This window comes from Pipistrellus kuhlii, unplaced genomic scaffold (genome assembly GCF_014108245.1).
Source record: "Pipistrellus kuhlii isolate mPipKuh1 unplaced genomic scaffold, mPipKuh1.p scaffold_m20_p_1, whole genome shotgun sequence".
NCBI classification, from domain to species: domain Eukaryota; kingdom Metazoa; phylum Chordata; class Mammalia; order Chiroptera; family Vespertilionidae; genus Pipistrellus; species Pipistrellus kuhlii.
Window position 1 is genome coordinate 58,742,473 of NW_023425404.1, and position 24,809 is coordinate 58,767,281.

The 24,809-nt window shown below is 41.3% G+C and overlaps 1 protein-coding gene across 4 annotated transcripts in view; it reads right to left on the bottom strand.

The window, feature by feature from the left end:
• The window catches only part of FMN1 (formin 1), a 373,318-nt gene that overhangs the window by 265,433 nt on the left and 83,076 nt on the right, over positions 1–24,809 (bottom strand). For 3 of the 4 annotated variants that reach the window (XM_036446920.2, XM_045583848.1, XM_036446945.2), the window contains exon 3: positions 7,232–7,349. In XM_036446920.2, the coding sequence (XP_036302813.1) occupies positions 7,232–7,349 (118 nt within the window). Of the gene's footprint in view, positions 1–7,231; positions 7,350–8,988; positions 11,584–24,809 lie in introns of those variants that run through there. The other variant, XM_036446936.2, reaches the window with a different exon arrangement.

Here is a 24,809-nt window from a genome sequence, read left to right on the forward strand (position 1 = left end):
AGTGATTAAAACATCTGTCAGTAAAGGAATAAATCAATATTTTACAGTTACTATTTTATTAAATACTATGCAGCTATTTAAAAAAATAAGGTCGCCGAAGCAGGTTTGTCTCAGTGGATAGAGCGTCTGCCTGTGGACTGAAGGGTCCCAGGTTTGGTTCTGATCAAGGGCATATATCTTGGTTGCGGGCACATACTCAATGGGAGTTGTGCAGGAGGCAGCTGATCAATGTTTCTGTCTCATTGATGCTTCTAACTCTCTCTCCCTCTCTCTTCCTCTCTGTAAAAAAATCAATAAAATATATTAAAAACAATAAAAATAAAAATAAAAATAAAAATAAAAAATAAGGTAGAATGAGAATACTCTTTGTATATACTGCAAAGATCCTTATTGGGAAGAGCTCCTTATTCTTCCAAAAGAAAAAAAGCTGTGTGGTAGTGTTCGTGTTCTCTCTCTCTCTCTCTCTCTCTCTCTCTCTCTCTCTCTCTCTCTCTCTCTCTCTCTCTCTCTCCTCCTTCCCTCCATCCATACATCTCTTCTACATGCTCTAAATATCAATAGAAAAACAACAACAAGGAGCACACCTGGAAAGCTGATGAATATTATTTTGAGACCCTCCCCTAAGACCTCTCTAAGAATCCCCATCAGTAAGAGAGGGGACCCAGATCATGCCCCACCACCACCACCACCACCACCACTACACTACACTATCCCTTCTTCCCTCTCAGGGACCCCAAGCACTTGCAGCCAGGGGAGCAATGGTCAGTGGCAGCTCATCCAGGCTAACCCCCTGAAGCTATCCTCAAGGCCCTCTCTTCTCTCACTTCCCAGTGAGCCAAAGCAGCCCAGCCTAGGCTCACCTGCTTCTTCTGTGCGCTTCTGTCTCACTGCCCTAAGTGTATTTTTACTGTGGCCAAGAAATCATTGGATTGCTTTATTGCACTTTGTCTCTTGACTGAAATCTTTCCTTCAAGAAAACAAGAACAGAGGTTTCGTCACCTGGCCCGTAACAGTAACATACCACACAGGCCTATAAAATATACAATGCACAAACTCATTGCCTAAACCGAGAAAGAAGAAACTTAGCATAATCTTGTCTAGACACAGGACATTAAAGGAAAATCCATTCATGGCTAATGAAGCCTGTTAGCTATGAATGGAGAAATTTTTCATAGTATAATAGGCCACTAAAATATTCCAAAATATTTATAGCTTTCCCTGGCTAGTGAGGCAAGGATGTCTGGCTCACTAAAAAGGGTAGCCAACAGCTCTATAACTAAGGGAACCCAAATTAGAAACAAACCAAAAAGTAGGCACTTGATGAGAGAGGTGATTTATTTCTCTATTGGATCCAAAAATACTCTGAATAACGATGTTCCTGAGCTACTCCCAGGTTCTGGGTGCTGTGAGTAAGCCCCACATGCATCAACAGCTTGCTCTCCAATCTCCAGTGGCCATGGTGCCCCCTGCTAGGGCCTCTTTCCCATGCGCTTACTCTCAGGAGGGCAGTCTATATGCCATGCCCTGGCTGCAGGCCAGCTCTGAGGTACAGCCAGAGGAGAAGAGCTTTTCCAGATGTACACTGGAAAAGAAACCAAATATGCACAGTTCATTTTGTTTCAGAAAATTTGAGTACTTTTTTTCTCCCTCATTTCATGGGTAATTAAGTTACTGCCAGCTCCCCAAATGGTACCATTTAATCTCAAAACATTAACTTCATTAGGAGGACATGGGTCTGAAATATATGCAAAATTAACTGCAGTGTCTTCTATCATTGCTCTCTATCATCACTGGTTTTTAAAGGCATCACAGAATATTAAGAATTACTAATCAGAGCTGGTTTTCATAAGTCACAAGATTCTTAGGAACGAACTTGACTTTTAAGGAAAATAAATCGCAAGACACAAATTTATTAATTGTATTTATTTTTTTTAAAAATAATAAGCCTTGGAATATATTTAAATAAAAATAATAAAAGAAAATTTGAGTAGTTTTATAAGCTATGTTCCTAGGCAAAAATACTAAGCATTTTAAAGATCTCAGCTTTCATACCCCCTCACATCAATTTAAAAATTAATGCAATTCCAATAAAGGTCCCAAAGGAATACTTTAGAAACTTAACCAAGTAAACTAAGATTTTCTGTAAGAATAAATAAGAGAAACCCACAAGCATATTTCCAAAAAGTATGCATGACAACTTGAACAGATTCTGAGATACAGTATCATGCTGCAATAATTAAAATGCTGATACAAAATTTCAAACACATCAAAGAGAGCAGAAAGCCCCAAATAGTCCCAAACGTAGCACACAGAGGGATAATTATTCCAGAAGCCTGCTGTAAAATTAACAACTTAGAAAAAAAGAGATTGGCTTGGATTTCTACCTCAGGCTACGCACCAAAATTATTTTTTTATATGAAATTGAAGGAAAGCGAGAAGAAAGGAAGAAGTAGAAACAAATTATTTAAGAAATTTGAAGGTATAGATGATCTTTGAATACAGAAAATCTTCATAAGCCAATAGAAAAGATACACAATAAAATGAGAATATATGACTACATAAATATTTAAAACTTATGTACCCCAGAAATTACAATTAAAATTAAAGGCAAATGATAAAGGAAAACATTATTTTCAGTGTTCTAAAAATATTAATTTTTATCTAAAGATATTCAGTATGAAAACATAACTTTGGCTATTTATTAATATGCATCAAAACCTTAAAAATGCATATACCCTTATATTTAGCAATTCTACCAGAAGTAATTTTGTTAAAATATAACAAAAGTCATTAAAAAATAGTCAAGTTTTCAAGTGAAAAAAGCAGCCTGCAGAGTGTGATCAAATAAAATTTTAAGTCTTAAATTCGCATTGGCCTATCATGATGCAAAATGTTGGCAATGGTTTCTCTAAGGAACAGGATAACAGACAGTTTTTTTTGCTTTCTGATATTTCAGGATATTTCCAAAATATTATTTTGCAATATACAAAAACATTTCTAAAACTTTGAAAGAGAATGATCCTAGATGATGATCTGAGATGAGAAAACAAAGCCTCTATATTAAGGAGAAGTAGATATCCACAGAGCAAGGCTCTGAATGATGGCCATTGTATTTCCTATGAACCAACTGGAGCAGAAAACATAATGCTTCTACAGGATGATAAAAAAACAAACAAACAAGAGTTTTTGTTCATGCCATTGTATAAAGCCTGTGTGGTCAGGGGTACTAATGTATGTACCAATCCTGTCCATGCAGGCCAAAGAAGGGACTGGTGGGAAACCACAGAGCAGAAGAGGGTCAGAGTATAGGAACCCGCTTCCCCTCCCCTCCCCCATACACACACATTCCTCTCCCTCCTGGGGAGATCACTGCAGTCCTGCACCCAAGGCTCAAGTGCCCTGCTGGGTTCCTGTTAGGCAGTGTTTTCCATACTACTAAGCTTCTCTCTGAAGTTCTGGGTTTCCCAATAGCTTCTCCAACACTTGCCCCTTCAGGTCTAGGACCGCAAAATCTTCTCACTATTACCAACCCAAACTACTACTTTATCTCTTGTTCAGTTTCCTAAACCCGGTCCCCACCTTTATAAAGTCTAATATGCAAATCAACCAAACTGAGGAAGGACCGGTGGAATGACTGGTGCACTGACCACCACAGAAGCCATCCCCTGGTGGTCAGTGTGCTCCACAGGGGGAGCACCACTCAGCCAGGAGCCGGGTTCACAGCTGGCTAGTGCAGCAGTGGTGTGGTGGCAGGAGCCTCTCCTGCCTCTGTAGCAGTGCTAAGGAGCAGCCAGCCAAGAGGTAAGGGGCAGCAAGCAAGCGGGTGGTAAGAAGCGAGAGGTCCTGGACTGTGAGAGGGATCCTGGACTGTGAGAAGGCACAGGCTGGGCTGAAGGATCCTTCCACAGCCCTGACCCCCTAGTGCACGGAGCCTCTAGTTCTCTAATAAACTCAATCAAGTCACCCAATTGGCGTGTTGCCTGATTCCCAATGGGACTGTGCTTGATGTAGTAATACACACAATGAAAAGAAAATAAGGTCAAGTGCCTTTATACTGCACAAAATATCTGACCTAAGGTGGTTAATAAGTTATTTTCATTCAAGTGTGAGATAAAATGTTTAACCCTATGTTAACTCTTATTATTCAATGATTCTATGATACCGAGAGCATCTAATGCTTTCTAGGTTTTTGTTTTTAAAGACTAAGGAAGTTACTAACCCTTATATAACCTCAGCACATACAGGACAGTGTATTAGAAAAGGGACAGAATACTGGCTATCTATTTCTCATGAGACAAATTGCTTTTGCCACAAATTTAAAAGGTAGGCATTTTCCTCTCAGGTCCCCCTTGTATGTGTCACAGAACACCTTTTTACTTTGATGTGATTGGGTTTTGCTTAGCCCCGAGCTCCACAAGTTCACTGCTATTTCTGGTCGGCTCCACAGGAAAGTGGCAAGGACTCACACTGGGCTGACTATCTGTGAAGATGTGAAAAGTCCACTAAAGAATTCCTTCTGAAAATGTACAGGAGCTTGTTTCAACAGCAAGCTCCTGTGCTCTGAGGGGAAAAGACGGTTCTGAGAAGAGAACATGGGGTTTGTCATTCAGGTGGTCTCCAGCTCAAGTCCAAGGAAAAGGGGGTGGGAGGATTCTCTTTTCACACAAAACTGCAGTGGGGCATTCCAAACACAAGGAAGAATGTAAGAAAGCACAGCCCAAGAAATGGGAGGAAGTGATTCTCTCTCCTGGAGCAGAGCAATTCAGGCACAACAGTGAGCCAACACTGGGGCCCTCCCAGAGTAGTGGAGGTCAGCTCCAACACCTGAGAGTCCCCTGAGTGACAGCTCTGGAGATTCTGGTGTTTCTCTCAACGGGCACATCACCAAGGCTCCAAGAGCTCAGAGATTGGCAAAAGAATTGCCCTTGATGGTGGGCACAATGTCATCAAAATGGCATCAGAGACTCTTATGGGAGCCAAAGGCTTTAGCTGCCAAGGTAGTCACAATGATGCCGAAGGCCTTGGGAATGACAAGAGAGAGAATCCTTGGCATTGGCACCAGCAACAGCGGCTAGCTACCATCCTGTGGCAAAGAGGATTCAAGAAGCAGTAGTTTATGGAGACAGCTTCTCTGATATCAGCTCTCTCTTACTTTTTATTCTTGAACAAAGTGAGTTTACAGTATTAGGTGTTATCTTAAGCCTCAGAAAAAAGAAGATCATTGAACGATAAGCTCTGAATAGAGGGAAATCTAAGCAGTGGCAAGTCCGAAGTGGCCGAGGGCAGCATAAGGACAGCGTGAGACTCATGATGAAAAACATCATCTCTTTTCCATCTCTGCCAAGAACTACTAGTAGGCTCAGATGTCAACAGCTCACAATTGCTATCGCACAACAGAAATATGAATGCTAAAGTCTTGACCTCCTGTTTCACTCATTTAATGAATAATACACCCTAAAAAAAGTAAAAGCACTGAAGGCATAAAATTGTAAGACTTCAAATACCTGGAAATATTTTGTATCTAATTTTTCTGTCTCTGTGATTCCTATAGTGACAAATTTTGTATGTTTCCCTAAGGGCAGGGGAATCAATGAAAATACCATAGACTGCGTTGTTATAGGCCAGACACTTATTTCTCAACAACAGAGACAATAACAAGGAAAATGTTAACTTCCTCAAGATTAGCAATAAGTGACAAGGCCACCATGCTAATATTGAGTACTGGGTTAAAAACAAATTTGCTTCAGACATGGGGTATCTTATTCTTTTTATATATCCACCCCTCTCTCTCCAAGCCTATCCACAGGGCATTGTGTACCCCCAAGGCTCTCAAGAACCTGAGCACTAGCCCGAGGAACACAGTAATTAAGCCACAGTACTGTCACTCATGAGAACTGGCTGGGGACCTAGATGCCTTTCCTTAATAGTCATTCTCTTTCTGCTGCATGATGTCATTGTGCCGTCAGAGCCCAGCTAGGAGAGCTATCACTGTCTGGCCCTTCATCCTCATTTTCCCCATCTCACCCAAAACCTCAGAGACCTCTCAGGACACAGATCATTATATTAAAACAAGAAAGTAAGGAAGACTGGAAAAGCCACATATGAGGTAAACTAGGGTGCTCCGCTGAGCTTCAGAAATAAAAGAAGACAGAAGTGAAACCTATGGAATCTCTGTAGAAGTATAATCACCCCCCAAACACCACTGAGGTTTATTTCCTTCTCTATTACCAAATGGAATTTGGCTAATTATTCCCTGAAAGTAAACATGTTAATTCTAACATTAATAAAATTAACATTAATGGCCAGTTACAAGGAGGATGCCATGATACATTGGTGGGGATGAGACTATTACTAAATCACCTAAACTTTGATCCACTATATCTACCTATGAGTAGAACTGAAGAAAGCACTTTTTTATAACCAAATAGATTGACCTTAATATGCACACATATCTAAGGCAACCAGCAGAATATAAGCATGCATAGGTAAGCTACAAATGCTAGGATGACAGAGGATTCATTAGAGACACATGCATTCACATATATGCAATTAAAATACACTATCCTCTCATCTTTCATTTCTCTTTACAATTTCATGTGAACCTTTCACTTACAGAGTAAAAATGTAAGTGAAAGGTTCCCCACTCCACTTAAGTGAAAGGTTCCCCACTCCACTTAAATATATTCAAGCAAAGCTCTTAGGAAGGTTTCCAGAGAGTTAGGTTCCTTTAAAAATGGCCATCCATGAAATAAAGCTTTTGTCTAACACAAGTGAAAGAGTAACTGATATGGGATCTGTGCATTCACTCTGCACAAGGTAACTGTGGCTGAAAAGCATCAGTCACAGACAAACAGCAAATCAGATTACAGCTCTGGAGAACCATACTCTGCCTCTTCCAGAAACCCAGCCAGCTCACACATTATAGAGGGCCAGCCACCTGCTTCCTGAGGAATTTGTAATCTACCTTCTCCATTAGTTCCCCAAAGGGTCTCTTACTTCACACCGGTGCCCCCCTCCATTCATTCCACTGCATTCACCTTTCATTTCGAAAAGATTCGTTAACGATAAGAGTGTAAGGGTTCCCTTTAAAGGAGCAACCAAAGAGAAAAGCCTTCGGCATTACATTTTATAACAAAACAAAAACTCAAATTCCGAGAGTCTCCTGAGTTAGAACTAAAAGCCACTGCAGCAGAAGACCCGTTCCTGGGTGCCTGGCCTGCTTTCACATTACCTGCTTCAGTGTACTTCAATCCCACTTTTTCTTCGGTGTCCTTTGTCTTTGGGGGTGGCCAGACAGCTTGGAGTCTGCCAGGAGTCCTATCGTCCTGCTCAGTGGGGCTGTGCTCAGGCTGTTTAAAAAGCAGGCAAATAAAATAATAAGATAAGTGAAATACGACTAAAGCTAATTACTCCCCAAAATCAACATGTTAACTCTAGCATTAATAAAGTAATGGCCAGTTGCACATTGCATTCAATGATCCTTTCCCAGACATCTAAAGTGACCAGTGGGAGTGAAAATTAAAAAGAAAAAACACCTCAAGGCTATAGGAATATAATTAATGTACAGCACAGTAACTATGGTCAATAGAGTTGTAGTTTAAATTTGGAAGTTATTAAGAAGGTAAATTTTAAATATTCTCATCGTATGAAAAGAAATTTGTAATTCCGCATGGGAATAGAGGGTAAAAGCCTTACTTACTGTGCTAATTGTTTCACAATACATACAAATGTCAAATCATGTTGTATACCGGAAACTAATATAATGTATGTTGATTATACTTCAATAAACACACACACACACACACCTCAAGGCCAAGTATTACACAACCTTTGATAGATGATTTTTATGATGTAACTATCTTAAAAAAAAAATCACAAATACACTTTCAGCTGAAGATATACAAACGTAATCCAATCAAGTACACGTATAGAAATGTATCCCAAACAACTCCATGCTTATTTATGACATAATGACTACTTTTCTACTTTCCATCAACATTAGCTGTAGGCCAAGATACACTTCTCAAGCAGCCCACACTGCTATTTCAATCATCTTTTTCTTTCCTATTAAAAAAAATATAGTGAAATAACCTTCAAGCTATTTTTATCCACTGATTTTTATAACTATGCAAGTGTTACATAGGGTTTAGTTAAAAACTAAACTCTAAAATAATTCTACCAAAAACTTTTTAATTTTTAACATTTTAACTGATAAACTATATAAGAGGAAATAATTGTATTCTGAGTTGATATAACCCAAGACATTCTATTTGTTGTCCTTATGAACCTCTAAGAGTTCTTGGACAGGTAGTCTATAAATTACCAAATTAATTTTCTTTGAGTAAAAGCTTTTATTAATTAGTCACCATACACTAACTTTGCTTAATCTTCACAACCAATGTATAGGTTGAGGGTTAGCACTTTCTTTTTTTCTTTTCTCCTCATGAGGAGTTTGAGGCTCAGAGGTGATCAGGGTCACCCAGACAGTAAATGGCATTGTCAGAATTAAAATCCAGGTATCATTTTAAATCCAGTGCTCAGTCAGGATGCCTTGTCACCAACACGGAACATTTCAATTACATCACAAACAAGTATTCCGCCGAGTGAGTGGCAGACATATACAGGAAAAATACTTCTCATGGAGGTATATAATTAAGTGGTGAGGAAACCTGAGCTGTTTCCATATTGCATCGCATCCTCATGCTGCACAGTTTTATAAGAACATTTACTATTAATGTTTAAACTCCGAGTGACAGCTTCCCTTTCCCACCAGCACATAATTACATACACCTCTCTTATACCAACCCATAAAAATATAAGGAAGAAAGCGCTGCTGTTCTACTCCTTACAAGGACAATTTCAACAGTAGTCATCATTCACCTCAAAGACAGTCACTAACAATAGGTGACCGGAATTCACTTTGACAGGACACCTTAAATACAGCAGCATCACATTGCATGACAAAATGGAAGACCCAAGTCTACATACGCTTTTGGAATCAGAGGGGCCGTCCGCTGGCCTTGCCTTGGACCGTTCAAACACGGCCCTTAGGGACTCCTTCTCGTGCCTCATCTTGCGCTTGAGAGCCTCCAGCTCGGAGGTGTCCGCTGTGGTCCCCTTTTTGGGGGGACGGATGAACAAGGCTTTGAAGGCCTCCAGGGCGGTTTCCGGTGGCTTTGGTTTGACCTCTCCACCCTGGGTCTGTGCTTCTTCTCCTGGACCGCCCTGGCTCTCCTGGCCAGCGCTGCAGCCCATCTCTCCTTGCCTGGGCAGCTCAGGGTCTTCTGCCTTCACCTCGGCCCTGGGCATGTCGATGCTGAGGAGCTGGGAGAGCTGCTCCAGGAGAGTGGGAGTGGCCTTCAGGTCGCTGGCTTTCTCCCCAGTCTTCCCTGTCTGGGGCGCTGTCTGCGGCCCTGTCTGCGCTAGGGACTTCTGCACGGGTTGGGTCAGTTTGAGCAGAGCCAGGTCCCCATCCTTTGGTTTAATTTCGGTGATGGTCTCCCCACCGTCGGCGGGAACCCCCTTCTTCAGCACGCGGAGCCCGCTGAAGAAAGCTGGCAGCTGGAATGACTTCTCTCCGGGAGCTTCTTTTTTAGAAGAGGTGTTCTCGGTGACACCAGCACTCAAGGTCTGGTCTGTCCCCCCAGGCAGACCTTGGGCACCTTCTTCCCCAGCCTGTCCTGGCCTGGGGCTGTGCTCCGTCTGAGGACCACCATCACCAGGTTCCCGTGTGCTACATGTCTCAGGGGGAGTCCCCCGAGGAGGACCTTCCTCCCCGGGCTCTGCAGCATCCCTGTCCCCCGCGGCAATGTCCTCCCTACAGTCTCCTGGCTTTTCTTGGGGCTCCTCAGATGGCTCGGATAAAACAACACTGAGGGACTCTGAGCCATTGGTGTTGCTTCCCTCTTCTGGCTCCTGGCCACCATCATCCTCATCAGAGTCCGAGTCACTGGTGGTGGTCACCAGGGTCCCGCGAACCAGGATGGCATCGTCTCTGCCCACACTCAGAGCATTGAGGGGAAGAAGCTCTTGGCCAGGGAGAGGAGTCCCTGCCTCTGCTTTTCTTTGACTTCCCTCCGACTCCCTCTCTGTCTCCTCCTCCCTTGCGGTCTTCCCATCACCTCTTCCTCCAAGGCCGCCGGGTGCAACCTGAGCCCCTGCCTCCTGCCCATCAGAGCCCTCGCCGGGCCCATCCTGGGGGTGCGCGGGATCCACCACCAAGGCGTGGAAGGCTTGCAGCACCACGTCTTCCTCTTCGGGCTTCGCAGGCTCCAGCTTACTCGCAAAGCCGAAAAAGGATTTCATGGAGAACTTGCTCAGGATCGACTGGGCCATCTCCGGGGCAGCTGCAGGCGTGTCCGGCTGCAGGACATCACTGCCATTCACAGGGTCACCCACGGCCTCCATGCCTCACAGCTGTGCCCTCGATGGAAGTCCCGGCTCCGGTTACCTTCCCCTGCTCTCAGTCTATCCACTCCATCGGCTCTTCACTTACAGGACGGGACGGGAGCAACAGGAGCCGCAGCCCGCTCCGCGGCCGCTCCGCAGGCAGCACACTTGGGTTCTTTCAGGTCGGTCCCTGCGCTCCCCTTCCGGTCGGTCTGTGCGCCCCGGGGCGCCCGGGGCCACTGTGAAAAGTCCGCGGAGCTCTGCGCCCCGGAGCTGCCTGGGCTGTGCACCTTACTACTCGCGCGGGCCGGGAGGCTGCTCCTCTGGGACTTCCGTATTTATTTCCTCGGACAAAAGGCTTTTTGTCGTAAGGAAAGTCAGCCAGGCCCCAGTCATCCCAGCTCAGGACTTGGCCGCAGCTCCGCCCCAGCGCCCGTCTTTGCTCCTGGTTGCTTTCAACTTCCTCATTGGTGAGCAAGTGAGGCTCCAGAAAGTGCTGAGCCGGCAAGCTGCTCCTGACAGCCCTCCGCCACCCCAGCAGCCCAAGACATTCAAAAGTGAATCAGCAGAAAATGACTGAAATACTTTTTTTTTTTCTTTTACGGGCCCCAGGTTGCCATCTAACTTTATGGTCAGAAGCCTGTGTCATCCAGGCCAAAACACACAAAAAAAAAAACTAGCAGTGCACACAGAGCAACAGCCACTCACAAAGCCCAAGGCAAAGAAGTAAAAGTAAAGAAAGAACTAGATCATCTCAAAAACCCTGGAACTCAAAAGCAGTTAATTTACTGCCCTTGAAGTTTTTTTTTTTTTTTAAGTGCTTTCTTCCGCTTCCCTGCAGGTTTCATCTGGAATGCAGATTTTAGCTGCGGAGGCCAGAGAAGGAAAACCAACGAGACTGGTTTCAGATTACTGCTGTTTTAGCTCTGCCCTGGTGTCTCAGTGTTCCACAAACAGGTACTTAGACAAGCACGCCCACCACACCCAGTGTCCACCAGCCTCAGGGTGGCAGAGTAAACAGCCCCAGCCCGGCAGGATTGGTTCTTCTCCATGCTCCCTGCCAACCTCAGGCTTCTTCAGCAGCGCCAACTTCCTGGATCTCTCAGGAATCCGGGCGACTAAAGGGCACCTCTCTCTGCTTCAGTGATCCAACCAACTAAAGGAAGCCTGGCATGGTACATGGTAACACACAACCTGCCTTGTTAGGCAAAGCAATTCACAAAGTCCCCGAGGAGCCACATTCCTCTGAGGGACAAAACATCTGAAAGGTCTCTACCAGTCGGATCTCTATCAAAGACTCAATTTGCCTAAAACAGAAACAGAACAGACAAAACAACCGCCCAGCCTCAGCTCAATGTAGTTCCCAATCCTCTGATTATACGCTGGGAACCTGGCAACTGAGGTCGTGGAAAAAGTGCAGCCCTGTTTCCCAGCTGCATAGTTGCCTCTTGGGACAGCTTCCTGTCGCACCTGCAGCTCTCAGTGTTTCTCTTTCAAATCCTGTCCAGTCAGCAGGCATTGAGTAAGCACCTGGGATAGGCAAGGCACCATGCTGGATCAGGAGAGGCAAGCTAGCTTAATAGTTACCATCCCTCAAAAGTAATCACAGACTCTCTCTTTGAGCCCAAGTGTTAAACACAAACAGCAATTAATTCTGCAAAATAGTTGTTGCCACAAGCCAAAGTACAGTCTTGCCTCTTCTGTAGCAGGGAATGGCTGTGGGTGCCACGCTGATAACCTGTATCATGTTCCCCAATAAATATGAACACTAAGAAATTCTGATTGCAATAGCACGTCTAGCAATGTGTTCTGAGCTAAAACAGCAGTACACAAAGGAACCCTGGCACAAAGAGGGTACATGTTGTATTCCATCAGTCCTTATAGGAAAGTTAAGATAGCACTTCCTAATCCTGGATTTCACTGTGTCTAAATGGATACTTTCCTGTTTGCTAGTGATCCTAGTATATTTTGGGATAATTAACTAGGGAACGTGCAACAATAATAATTTAAAAAGTCCACCACACATGCAGAAATATGCATTGGTGCCATTTAAGTCTCAGAATCAGATTCCTGTCCAGAGAAAATGCACATTGATCAAATCAGACTTCTGCTTCAAGGTGGAGGGGAAAAAAGGAATCATCACACCTGCCCATAAGATCAGTTTTCCAATATATGGGTGACAGGAGGAGACATGGCACATATTTGGTGCTTTCCTTCTTTAACTGAGAAGGCTCCATTTTCTCAGACATATCAGAATACGTTTCAAGAATCCTCAGATTTGGCAAAATGTCACATAAACTAGAAAGACTTGTTGACCATTCTACACTATAGCGTGGAGCAAAATTATAAAGTTTCAGAATCCTCTCAATACCCACAATGCCAATACATCATTGGGGGGGGGGGGCAGTGGGAAAGCCATGGGTCTCAGGAGAAGATGTGACTCCAGCCCCTCAAGGTGGGTAAGGTATTATTAGGTTCATTTTTAAAAGTGAAGCAGCTATGGCCAAGAGAACATAACTGCCCCAGGTTGCACAGCTAATGAGTGGAGAATAGTAATCATATCTAACAGTTATTAAGTGTTTACTATGTGTCAAGCACTTTTCTACATTAACTGACTGATACACATAACTATGAGGTCGGTTTTATTCTCTTTTTCCTATTTGGAAGCACAGGAGGATAAAGTAGTTTTCCCAAGTTCATAGCATTGGTGAGCAGTGAAATGAGAACCTGAGTCCAGGCCATCAGGCTCCAGAATCCACACTCTTTATCACTCTCCTAAAACCCTGACTTCTACCTCCTGCCAAAATAGGATGCCACACATACCTGAATTGTGAGATATAAAGGCATATTGGCTTATGTGGTTGGTGGTCTCAGTAGGATGCGTAATGTACTTACCCTCTGAGATGACACAGAACACTGACTTCACAAAAAACGTAAGAACAGCCATTCTTTTCTCTTACTTTAATTTAGGGGGAGGGGGGAATCTAAAGGCACTGCTTAGAAAAATCAAGCAAAAATTCCTAGCTGGCCCTGGCTGATGTTGCTTAGTTGGTTGAGCATTGTCCCATGCACCAAAAGGTTGCTGGTTCAATTCCTAGTCAGGGAACATGCCTGGGTTGCAGGCTCAATCCCTAGTGGGGGCTTGCAGGAGGCAGCCATCAATGTTTTTCTTTCCCTCTCCTTTCTGTCTAAAATTAATAAAAACATTTTTTAAAATTCCTTTTTAAAAATATACTTTTTTATTGATTTCATATAGGAAGAGAGAGAGAGAGAGAGAGAGAGAGAGAGAGAGAGAGAGAGAGAGATAAAAACATTAATAATAAAAGAGAATCATTGATTGGTTGCCTCCTGCATGTTTGTTACTGGGGATGGAGCCCACAACCTGGACATGTGTCCTTGACCAGAATCAAACCTGGGACCCTTCAGTCTGTAGGCTGATGCTTTATCCACTAAGCCAAACCAGCTAGGGCCCTAGTTGACTTTTCTGCTGGTTACAATCAAGACATTGAATCCTCTGGACTAAAACACATCAAGAGGTTGTCCAGCTTGCCCCTATAATTCCTGTTCTTTCAAGAAGCATGACTCCTGCCCTAGCTGGTTTGGCTCAGTGGATAGAGGGGTCCCGGGTTTGATTCCAGTTAAGGGCACATACTTCAGTTGCAGTTCCCCAGCCCTGGGCAGGGTGTGTGCAGGAGGCAACCAACAATATGTCTCTCTCACATCAGTGTTTCTCTCTGTCTCTCACTCTCTCTGAAAGTCAATGGAAAAGTATCCTCAGGTGAAGATTAATAAAGAAGAGGAGAAGCATGATTCCTATCACAAAGATATATTCACCCAAAAATAATTATTAAGTGCTGACTATGTACAAAGCTCTGGTGATATAAAGGTGAAGAAACTCCAGCCCTCCACAATCATGGAATGTGTAGTTTAATGGGGGAAATCAGCCAAGAAAGAGGTGATTCTATCCATAGACTGTAACAGCTATACCCCAGCTCTAGACTGAACAACAATAAGTGGACCTAAAACAATTTTGAATGAAAGCAAGCCATGACTGCCTAAATATGAAGCTAAGAAAGAGCAGCATGTTTGTTCAAATAAATCTCTGAATATTGACTGTCTTGCAGGCCACTGGTCCTCATGACCATGAAAAATATTACTACTTCTGGGCATTTAGGGAATTAAAATTTATTTCAGACTGTAATGTTCAAATAAGCAACCAACAAATTTGATCTTAGTTGGTTTGAAAAATGATTCCATTTACAGTGCTATAACATTTGCAGGAGAGAAATATCATTTCTCTTGGACATTATTTAATTCAGTGTCTTATTCCACTATAAATACTTATTAAGCACCTAAAAACTACCCCAAACCAGGGACAGTCAATACTGTCATATTTACAGCCTCGCCTGATTTTTTTTTTTTGTTCTAATCTCAAGACACTTCAGCTCTTTGATGCTACACTTGAGAGCAGAAAACCAAATAAAAATGATCTACCTTTGACAACTAAGAAAACAGGCATGATAAATAATTAGGTAGCATTTGGCCCACATGATGTTCTTTCAACTATTTGTTAAAAAACAATCAGTACCCAGCTTCTTGAAATTGGAACATAGTACATATTTGTGTGGAGAATTTACTACCAGTAAATTTTCCATGTTTATTTCATCTCACTATCCTCTCAAATTGAGGCAATAAGAACATCTCATAGCAATAAGAACATCAGTCCAACTTGGTAAGATAAACCTTAAAAAAGTGATTACAACAACAAAAAAGATGCATCACCTCATGGGAGCAGTAGAACCAAGCTCCTTGATTCTCACAAGATTAATCAGCATTAAAAACTAAAAGAAACAACAACAAAAACACAAAATAAAATAATAAAAAACACACATCTATAAGCAGAAGTTGCCTAAAAAGAAAACTTCCTAGAACCACTTCCCCTTACTTTGTGTGACTTTCACCTATATCATTCAGTTTCGATAATCCCTTCCCACATTCTCATAAAACCCTGAAAGGCAAGAAAAAAAAGTAAAGCAAATGAGATTACATTTCACAGCATTAGGCTACTTAATTCTCATGTTTCTCTTTATCCAATTTATTTCAAATTCTGGGTCTGAATTGAATGACTAATAATTGCTTCCAGCTTCCTAAAGTGGTTCAACTAGGTTCATGTGAGGCTTGCTAGAGACAGCAAGTAGAATTTACATTAGTAAGAGAAAGTAAAAGAGAAGAAACTATATCTGTGAAAGAAAAAAGTTTGAGCAATAGATTGGGAAAAGTAAACTATAAATAAGGTATGAGTGGGGTAATGTATGGAGATAAGTTTTGAGGGTTCAGGAAGTATGTTTTAACTTACCAAATGAAGTTGAGATCTGAGGAAATTATGACATCACAAGTACTGATACTCCAAAGACATTTGTTACATGAGTCAGAGGCCACATGGAAGGAGTAGGTTATGAAAGAATGTTGGTAGAATCAAATAGTTGGGAGGTTGAATGGGACTTCAGAAATATTAGAAACCAATTAGCTTAACCTTATTTTATTTTATTTTAAATATATTTTAATTGATTTTTTACAGAGAGGAAGAGAGAGGTTTAGAGAGTTAGAAACATCGAAGAGAGAGAAACATCGATCAGCTGCCTCTTGCACACCGCCTACTGGGGATGTGCCCACAACCAAGGTACATGCCCTTAAACAGAATCGAACCTGGGACCTTTCAGTTTGCAGGCCGACGTTCTATCCATTGAGCCAAACCAGTTTCGGCAGCTTAACCTTATTTTAAAGAGGAAGTCAAGAGAAGCTAAATAACTGGTACCAGTTCACACTTCTCAAGCACAGCAGCAAGATGGAAATGGGTGTCCTGACCCCTGTCCACCCCATATCACACCCCCTGCTCCTGCCTTGGCATGTGTGACCTTACCTTCTTACAGGTCAGCATCCTCCTTATCCTCATTCTCCACATCTTCAAAATCAAATTATGAGGCCAAATGAAAGACAAAGCCAGAGACTTCCATAAGCTTCCCTTCTATTTTAGTTCTACTGGTATAGCACTTCCCCTGCCAACTAACACAACACTTAATACAGCCCCTCTGCATCAGCCTATCAGAAGCTGGCAACTGTTTTTACTAATTCGTTAAAAAAGAAAACAGGCCCGGCTGGCATGGCTCACCAGCTGAGTGTCGATCTATGAACTAGGAGGTCATGGTTCAATTCCCAGTTAGGTCACCTGTCTGGGTTGTGGGTTCGATCCCCAGTGTGGGGCGTGCAGGAGGCAGTAGATCAATGATTCTCATCATAGATGTTTCCATCTCTCCCTCCCTCTCTCTTCCTCTCTGAAATAAAAATATATATGTTAAAAAAAGAAAGAAAGAAAGAAAGAAAGAAAGAAAGAAAGAAAGAAAGAAAGAAGAAAGAACGAAAGAAAGAAAGAAAGAAAGAAAGAAAGAAAGAAAGAAAGAAAGAAAGAAAGAAAGAAAGAAAACAGGCTGCACTTGCACTTGCCTACTCAAAGAACAAGTTGCAGTGATTAAGGCCTTTTTCTAGTGAGCAGTATCAAGGATTGTGTGGAAATGTGTTGAATGTAGGTAACAAACTAGAAGACTCTTAAAGGGAAAAGAAGCTGTGGTGAAGCTAAAAGAAAGAAGAGAGCAGTGGGTATGTGATCTTTCAAGGATCAATTTAAGAACCTTTCCCTGAGTCCTGGGCTTACATCCTACTCTGCTCCTTCAAGAAGCTTGACCTCAATAACTGATATAAGCTCCCTCCTCAGCTTCCTTGCCTGGAAACTGGGAATGAGAAAAATACCTTATGGGTTGTTAAGAGCATTAAATAAACTAATATCTGTTTGACACCCTCATCAATGCCTGACACATAGTAAGTACTATATGATACATTTTCATGGGAAAGAAACTACTTTCTTAGAGATGTCAACCAGCATCCAAAAAAATTTTTTTTAACTCTGTCAGTATGAAACAGATATTTACTGAGAGCCAGAACACGAAGGTGCCCCTCCCCTACATGTGCACTTGGGCAGAAGGCCATTTGGTCTGAACAGGATTGTTCACTATAGAAAGACCTACTAAATATGCCTCGCCACGCCACATGTGTGCCACGAGTGAATGGAGTTCCAAAGAAAATTCTTTTAAGGGACCCCTTGGGGTGTTTCAGGGCAAGTGCTCTCTGGATTGTTTTTTTCCATCATCTGAAAAGAATAATTAGCTTAAAGCTTTCCCAGGTCATCACTGTAAAAGGTGACAGAGTTCACCCTGTTCTTTATTGCTTTTCCTATGTCCCACGATGATTTTTTTAAATCAACTCAATCACTCCAGGGAGGAAAAAAAAATCCATAAATTTGGATTCTCTAAAGAAAATCCTTGCCCTAGCCAGTTTTGCTCGGTGGAAAGAGCATCAGTCTGTGGACTGAAGGGTCTCAGGTTTGATCCCAGTTAAGGGCACATGCCCAGGGTGCAGGCTTGATCCCCAGTGTGGGGCGAGCAGGAGGTAACCTATCAATGATTCTTTCTTATCATTGATGTTTCTATCTCTCTCTCCCTTCCTCTCTGAAATCAATAAAAATATATTTTTAAAAATCCTTTTCTCAAGAGCCTATTGATAGACACTGATGATGAGACTGCATATGCAGTCCCTTAGCCCTGTTATGCTGATGAACAAAAAATGTAAGAGGGAAAAGGAAAGGCTGGGGCTTACTTGTGAAGCTGGAGAGGAGAGCTGGGGGAAAGCAGGCATTGTTTAAGGTAAAGATATCCTGGGACAAGTTTTTGAAGGATTTTGAGCTTTTCCAAAATGAATAATATGATGTCCCCTGTGAATAATCGCTGCACAAGCCATGAAATCCATGCAGAAAGCATTTTATTGTGGCGGAAGTTGATTATAATAAACATTTTAGATCACATGTGTCAAACACAAGGCCCGTGGGCCAAATCCGTCCCGCCAGGCCTTGCAATGTGGCCCGCACCGCGCTGTCATCACTGCACTCCGCTGCGTTTCCATCACAATGACAGTTTATGACTGTTCAGTAAACCATTCGGCCCGCGATTTAGGCTGGATTTTAGATTTTGGCCCCTTCTCTGATTGAGTTCGACACCCCTATTTTAGATGAAGGTCTGGATTCTAATAAACCATACGTACTTATTGCTGCCCATATGCTCCTGCTTCCCAAGTCATTAAACTAGACAGCCATTGGCTGTATTGTTACTGGGTATCTTTTTTTTTTTTTCCTTCCTTAAGTTTTTTTTTTAAATTTAAAAAAATATATTTTACTGATTTTTTACAGAGAGGAAGAGAGAGGGATAGAGAGTTAGAAACATCGATGAGAGAATTATCGATCAGCTGCCTCGAGCACAACCCCTACTGGGGATGTGCCCGCAAACAAGATACATGCCCTTGACCGGAATCAAACCTGGGACCTTTCAGTCTGCAGGCTGACACTATATCCACTGAGCCAAACCGGTTTTGGCCCTTTCTTAAGTTTTTAAAGTAAAATTTATTTTGAGACTAATATTTCAAACAAACAATGAAGTTCCAGGTATCATTTTCCCCCTTTTCTTTCAGGTATCATTTTTAATTATTTTTTAAATGTAAAGGATGCAATATAAAAATTAGGAAATGTGAGGACTTACTTAAAATAAAATGAAGGTAGATAAGAAGAGCACCCATAATGGGGAAAAAAAAAACTAGCATTTTTTTAGTGTCATTCTTGTCTTAAGTAGATACCATCCTAGATTCTTTAGGCAAGTTTTCTTGTACCTTAACTCCCTCATAACTCTAGAAGAAAGGTATCAGTGAGTTCATTTTATAGGTTAGCAATGTCCAGTGCAGTTCTCTGCAGTAATGGAAATGTTCTATATCTGTGTCATCAATATAATAGATACTAGCCACGGTGGCCTCTGAACAGTTAAAATGTGGCTAGTGTGACTGAGGTACTGAATTCTTAATTTTATTTAATTTGAATTAATAGTCATGCGTAGCTGGTGACTACTGTTTGGACATTGATGGAGATGTTAATACTGAGGTTCAAAGAAATTAGGTCAATTCTAAGATTGAACAACAAATGATTGGCAAAACCAAAATTTGGACTAGATCAATCTGATTCTAAAGGTTCATTCTTTTCATTACAATAAGTAAAACAAAAAACAAACAAACAAAAACTATGGTATTTTAAAAACAGTTCTCTCTCACATTGAAACATCAGAATGGGGGCTGAATAAATCACCTGGTTACCGGAACCAAATGGCTACTGAAGTTAGAAGGAATTTGCAGAGAATAGAAAGGACATAAAGATTATGAGTCCTGATTTTATCAGTAATGATTTCTTGAAGTTAATACTCACATGAGTTAGTCATTTTAAGATAAAAAAATGGAAACAAATGTAAATTCATTAAAATCACAAAGGAGAAAGGAAGCTAGGCATTGCCACAACTATGAACCTATTCTTGAACACAGCTGAGGTGAAAACAAAGTCACTTAATGTCTATGAGTGAGTGTCTGCATGTATAAAATAGAAAAAATAATTAACTCAGAAGGATTGCACTAGGAATTAAAAGCACTAATAACGCAGTGCCTTCTTGATTCACCACAGATCCAGCGTGTTGTTGCAGGAATCATCCGGTGGGAGAGAGGCATCACAGTTCTGAAATATATTCGCCATTGCCTCCACTTCGTACACCATTTTAATTTGGTGTTTAAACAAAACAAGTGCACACAGAACTGCTATCATTTTCAACACTTTAAAAAGTATCATGAAATATTTTGAAGAAATGTTCTAACAGTTCCTAGAATCTACAGCTGGAGAGGAAAGGTTATAATGTTCATGCACAGAACAGTTATGTAGCAGCTGCAGTTCGGGCCCTTTAAAAACTGAAACCTTATGTTAACATAGACATGATCTAACATTCTCTAGGCAAAGGCTACTACACTTCATATTCTAAATAGGTCATGTGGGACTGAGATTTTAAGCACAGATTACCATTTTTATCCTGGAGAGAGAAGAAAGAAAATGCTTTTCAGAAATATAAACATGGAACATAAATGATATGTGTAGAAAGAGACCAGGGTTTAAAAAGACCATATGAAGTTTATAGCACCCCAAGTCCAATAAATGCACAGGATACTGCAGTTTTTGTTTTAAAAACAAAACAAAACAAAACAAAAAAACAGAGAGGCTGAAAAAATTGAACTCTTTGAAAAGGGGGCAAAAAAGAAATTATTTTGATTTTAGAGAAACCAAATAAGATATTTCAGCTGCAACTCATTTAAATAAAATTCCTAGATAAATTTCTCAACAGTCGTATAAAATTCAACTCTATTCTATGTGCTCTCAGGCTCTGAAAGCATACCAATACTAAGTGTTCTCTTTGAAACTCCCAAAAGTCAAAACTTTACATGAGCAACTAATATATTTTACATCAGAATAGACCTGTGGGCAGCAAACTCATTAGCCAACAGAGCCAAATATCAACAGTACAACAATTGACATTTCTTTTGAGAGCCAAATTTTTTAAACTTAAACTTCTTCTAACGCTATTTCTTCAAAATAGACTCGCCCAGGCCATGGTATTTTGTGAAAAAGCCAGGCCATGGTATTTTGTGAAAAAGCCAGGCCATGGTATTTTGTGAAAAGGGGCCAAAGAGCAACATGTGGCTCGTGAGCCGCAGTTTGCCGACCACTGGAATAAACAAAGAGAGCATCAGCACACTGAATGTTATCAAGATCAAAGAAAAGAGAATCTGAGTTCCATTATCCACTAAGGTGGTTCAATGATTAAGCCAAATTTACTGTTCCTTTTGTTTTACGGAGAAATTTGAGATGATGCTAGATTTGAGAGGACAGGTGGGTGTTAAGGGAAGCAAGGGAAATGGCATAAGAACTGAACTTTATGATTGCCTACATTTTCCATTTAATTTAATGTGATAACAAGCTCCCACACCAATTTCAAAATTGGTACTAATTTGAGAAAACTGGGTAAATTTCATGGGATTTAGAAGTGAAACCAGATTACTTTTTATCAGTTGTTTTATTATGACTTAAAGTGACGAGGAGTTTGTAAGGTAAAAAAGGGAATTCTCCAAATTGATCATTAATTCATCAGTTCCCGCTGTTATTTTTCCCTGTGTCATTTCTTGATCATTTATCATACAGCCAACAGACACTTGATCTCTGTCTTTTGTTGTTAATCCTCACCCAAGGATATGTGTCCACTGATTTTTAGAGAGAGCGGAAGGGGAGAGAAAGTGAGAGAAAGAAACATCAGTACATCAATTGGTAGCCTCCTGCAGGGCCTGGGATCAAACCTGCAATCTAGGTACATGTGCCCTTGACCAGAATCAAACCTTGAACCCTCCAGTCCACAAGCTGGTGCTCTATCCACTGAGCCAAACTGGCGAGGGTGACCTCTTTCTTCCTTTCTCTGTTTTTCTCATTCTGTCTTTCACACGTATATACTCATATACAAAATAGCACACCCCTTCAAAAAACAAGCTACTTTGCAATTTCTGAATTCACTTGCATATACAAACCTCATTGTCATGATTATCCTACTGTTTTGGGTAAGTCTAGCTGTGGCCTTCAGCCTTAGGTGGAGGCTCCCATTGGCTTCCATGAAAGCAAGACAAGGAGGTGGCCCTTTTCCTGTGCTGGAAAGGCACCATCCAGAGAGCACTGTGCACTGTTTGCTGTTGAATTAAATTACCCTGTGGAGTTTGACATTTAGGAGTGAAGGAAGGTCGAAGCACTGATATCTGCTCATGCTCCCATCAGTGTTTCTCATGCATTTTAAAGGGACAGGATCGTTAAAGGGCACGTTGAGACATCTAGTGTTCCATGGTAGCCACTGCAGAATCTTCACTGGACTGAGGGGGTGATTTGGTTGTGATCTTAGCTGTTTAATTCTGAGCCTGAGTCTCAATCCTTCCCACTGGTTATGGGAGCTAACTTATACCCATTAAATGCATGGCTTTGTTTCGTACATTATAAGCAAAAGAAAACAAACAAACAGAAAAGTATCTGTAATAATGGGGAGGTAGAGAGGCTTACCATTTAAGCTCTTGGGTCTAGACCCAGACTTAGGTTCAAGTCCCTGCCCCTCACTTCACTGAGCCTCTCTCTTTATTTGTACAGTAGGTATAATGATATCTCAAAGGATGGTGCCTGGCAGTTAGGAAGTAATCAGTACCTGGAAGTTTTTGTTACTGGGTGAGACAGTAAAGGTTGGGTGTGGGCTTGGTAATTATGTCATTCCATTCATAAGATACAATTACTTGAAACCTGATGCTATGTCCTTCCCATCCACTTAGGCCAATTCAGTCAGAAGAGTTCAGGGCTCCACAGGTGAGAAGGAGATTGTGATGATCTTTGGAAATCAGAATCACTAAGAAGAGGTCAAAGTTTGTGTTTTAAAAACTGGCAAGCAAAATCCTACTTCCAGGATTTGTGCAACCAATAATAATCATAATGACTGCTTATCTTTTCCTATCTTTTTTTCAATCTCAGGCCACACCTTTTTTAGTGGGGTTTCTATCTCACCCATGTCCCATGTTTACAGACACTTTATAAACCATCCTCCATGGGGAGAATCCTCTCAAATGTGATCTTCGGGAAATTTCACTTATAAGAAATTAGGCTGCATTTGCTCTCCAGTATGTCCATCTTCAGTGACTTTGGCATTTCGGGGCATGGCTAATGGTAGCTTCTTGTTTGGTGGATACAAGAAACTTTCCTGCCGAAACTGGTTTGGCTCAGTGGATAGAGCGACAGCCTGTGGACTGAAAGGTCCCAGGTTCAATTCCAGTCAAGGACATGTACCTTGGTTGCGGGCACATCCCCAGTAGGGGGTGTGCAGGCGGCAGCTGATTGATGTTTCTCTCTATCCCTCTTCCTTCCTCTCTGTAAAAAATCAATAAAATATATAAAAAACATTTTTTTTCCTTTAAGTGTAACTTTATAATATTCAGCTCTAAATGGGGATTCTGGGGTGACTGTTCACCATACACAGATGCCACTGAGGGCAATTCACACAGTTGGTGCATTTGAATGCTGCCTGAAAAGTGATGCTTAGGGTTGCCAGATTTAGTAAATAACATACAGGACAACCAGATAGATTTTAATATGAGAAAAACAACAAGTGATTTTTCACTTTAAGTTCATCCTATGGACTATTTAGCAACCTCGGGACCTGAATGGAAACTGACTAAGCACTGGGTTGAGTATTTCAGGAGTTTTGTAGATCACCCAGAATGGTCCACAGAATTTGCTTGTACAGGTGTACAGGATAATCACCTAAACAGAACCCCTCTACATGACAGTCTGGCTGACATTCACCCAAGAGGCATCAAGACTAGCACTGGTTGTTTGAACATTAAAATACATACTGGTTGGTAAACAGATGCTGCCCTCAATATCTTTAGTGTCTATCCTACACCAGCCTCACATCCTGCCATTTCCCCAAGGATGTCCAGGACCTTTTCACAATTTAGTGATTGAAAGACAAATATCACAACATGGATGGCTCTGAGGCATATGCTATGTTAAGTGAAATAAATCAGACAGAGAAAGACAATACTGTATGTTCTCACTCATATGTGGAATCTTAAAACACACACACACACACACACACACACACACACAAATCAAATCAAACAAACAAACAAAAAAACAAGCAAACAAACAAAAACTGAGCTCACAGAAACAGAGAATAGATGGGTGGTTGCCAGAGGTGGGAGATGGGGGGTAAGAGAAATGGGTGAAGGCAGTCAAAAGATACAGACTTCTGGTTATGTGATTAATAAGTTCTGAGAATCTAATGCATAATATTGTTACTACAGTTAATAATACTGTATTACATTGTTAAACGTTGCTAGGAGAGTAGATCTTAAAAGTTCTCATCACAAGAAAAGAATTTGGTAATTGAGGTGATGGATGTTAACTAAATATACTGTGGTGATCATTTTGTAATATACACATATATAAAATCATTATGGTGTACACCTTAAACTTATACAATGTTATATGTCAATTATACCTCAATAAACTGGCAGGGGGGACTGCACTGGAGAAGCAGAAAGCAGTGGTGGGTGCCTTCCGAGTTAGCAGACTACAAATTTTGGTCTTACTATCAGAGATGTGACATTATTTCTCACATAAGAACAAAGATTCACATTGGGAATATTGAAAGGTTATTTGTTTCCTTTAAATAAACTAATTTCCATTCTAAATATCATTGCTCTGGTTGATTTATGTTCCTATAATAGAATCAGGAAAACCAATATTTAAGCTAAAAGGAACTTTGTTTCATCTGTTCCTGGTCCTCCCCATTCTGTTAAAACACATTTGATAAAAACAAAACAACAAAAATAACACACATACAACAAAACAAACGAACCAACAAACAAAACCCTGAAGCCCA